The sequence below is a fragment of the Silene latifolia genome, chromosome Y, assembly GCF_048544455.1.
Source record: "Silene latifolia isolate original U9 population chromosome Y, ASM4854445v1, whole genome shotgun sequence".
NCBI lineage: Eukaryota > Viridiplantae > Streptophyta > Magnoliopsida > Caryophyllales > Caryophyllaceae > Silene > Silene latifolia.
In genome coordinates, this window is record NC_133538.1 from 364,311,955 (window position 1) to 364,314,141 (window position 2,187).

The window sequence follows — 2,187 nt, forward strand, 5'->3', positions numbered from 1 at the left end:
CTCAATTCAGACCAATTTCTTGCTGCAACGTGATTTATAAGGTGATTTCCAAGTTGCTATGTTCCAGACTGGCCAAGGTTCTTCCTCATATTATCAGTCCTACACAAGGGGGGTTTTGTTAAAAGAAGAAATATAATTGAGAATATTTTGGTGTGTCAGGATGTCATCAGGCTTTATAATAGAGCATCTGTCTTTCCTCGTTGTTTAATAAAGGTTAATCTCAAAAAAGCCTATGATTCAGTGAATTGGCTTTTTTGAGTCAGATGTTGGATGCACTTCTCTTCCATGAACATTTCAAGAAACTAATTCTGGAGTGTGTCTCAACTACTTCCTATTCTTTGGTGTTGAATGGGGATACTTTTGGACACTTCAAAAGGAAGAAAGGGTTAAGGCAGGGAAAACCTTTGTCTCCATTATTGTTTACTATTGCTATGGAGTACCTCACATGGGTGCTTAATTTCACCACTTAAGTGATGGATTTCAGGTATCATTCTCTTTGTGGAAAACTGAAGCTGCATCACTTAATGTTTGTAGATGATCTGCCTCTGTTCTCCAGGGGGATAAACAATCAGTGATGCTACCGTTAAGGTCATTTGCTACTTTCTCTGCTGCATAAGGACTGGAAATGAACAAAAGTAAATCAAATATCTACTTCAATGGTGTTCATAAAGTGCTTAAGGATCAAATCATTAATAGGTCAGGGTGTGTTGAGGGACAAATACCGGTGTTTCTATAACTGCAGGGAAGCTGGGGAAGAAGGAGTGTCAGATTCTAGTGGAAAAAATTATTGAGAGAATCAGAATGTTTGGAGCTAGGAAAATCTCTTATGCTGGGAGGTTAACCTTGGTTAAGTCTGTTCTTACTTCCCTCTATTCTTACTGGGCTAATATCTTCTTAATCCCTAAGGGGGTATTGAAGAAAATAAATAGTATTTGTCATAACTACTTATGGGATGGGACAAGTGCATATGTCAGTGTACCTCTGGTTGGATGGGAGCAGGTCTGTACCCCAAAAGCGGAGGGTGGTCTGGGTCTAAGATATAGCCTTCATTGGAACATAGCCACTATGGGAAAATTGGTTTGGTGGATTTATAGCAAGCCTGACAGTTTATGGGTTAAGTGGGTGCATCAGATTTACTTGAGAGGGAGTTCCTGGCCTACTCATCTTCCTAAAGCTCACATGAGTAGTAATTGGAAGGCAATTTGTAGGACTAGGGATTTATTAACTAATGGATATATAAATGGAGTATGGCTTGCTGATCAGAAGGGTTACAATGTTAAATCTGGTTATGAGTGGATTCGTCCTAAAGAACCCAAGGTAGGATGGGCTAAGTTAGTATGGAATAATTGGGCACTGCCTAAACATTGTTTCCTGAATTGGCTTATCCTTAGGAATGCTCTGAATACCAAAGAAAGACTGTATAAGATTGGAGTTAGTTCAGATGAGTTGTTTTGTATCTGCTGTGCTGATAAGGAAACGATCAGTCATCTATTTCAGCACTGCAGGTATGTTACTGAGATTATGAGTATGATTTGTCTCTGGTTGGGTATACCATTGCCTCAAGGTAATGGTCTCGTTTGGTTAGGAAGGAGAAATTGGTCACCTGTGCAGAAGACTGTTTGCATTGCAGTTTTTATGTGTGCCTATTATGCAATCTGGCAACAAAGGAATGCAGCTAGGATTGAAGGTGTAATTTTGCGGCCTGCACTACTGATTTCCCAATGTAAAACTCTGATGAAAATCAGATTGATGAGTCAGTTGCGTAGGGCTAAAAAGCTTAGTGATAGAGAATGGATTCAACATATTTTGATGTAATATGGTCTAATTTATAATGTATCTTGTAATATTGGTTTGAGCTTAATGAGAATTTCTTACACTTCACCAAAAAAAAAGAAGATTAGGGAAAGAAGCCATTTTCTGTGACTAATACCCCCTTATTTTTTTTTCCTTCGAGTCTGAACTCAGGTTGTGGTGAAGTTGAATCTACTTTTCTTCTTTAATTAAGGGCAATTAAAAGGGGAAAACAAATAACAAGGTGGGTTTAGCATAAGAGTATTATACACGATACTTTAAAAAAATAATGTGAGTAGAAATAGAGTTAGAATTTTTTTGAGTTTGATTACATACTATCCATTTCTTAATTTATATACTTTTTATTATTACTCTATTGATTGCAATGAACTCGTT

General features: G+C 37.5%; 1 protein-coding gene across 1 annotated transcript; it reads left to right on the forward strand.

Annotated features, from left to right (window-relative positions):
• The first annotated feature begins 801 nt into the window (after positions 1-801).
• On the forward strand, positions 802-1,815 carry LOC141631772 (uncharacterized). The gene has a single exon (XM_074444394.1). It carries the CDS (start codon positions 802-804, stop codon positions 1,813-1,815), a length of 1,014 nt encoding a protein of 337 aa, XP_074300495.1.
• Positions 1,816-2,187: the final 372 nt, after the last annotated feature.

Coding starts and splice junctions, on each gene's coding strand:
- LOC141631772 (XM_074444394.1), top strand. CDS start 802: ATGTTTGGAGCTAGGAAAATCTCTTATGCTGGGAGGTTAACCTTGGTT.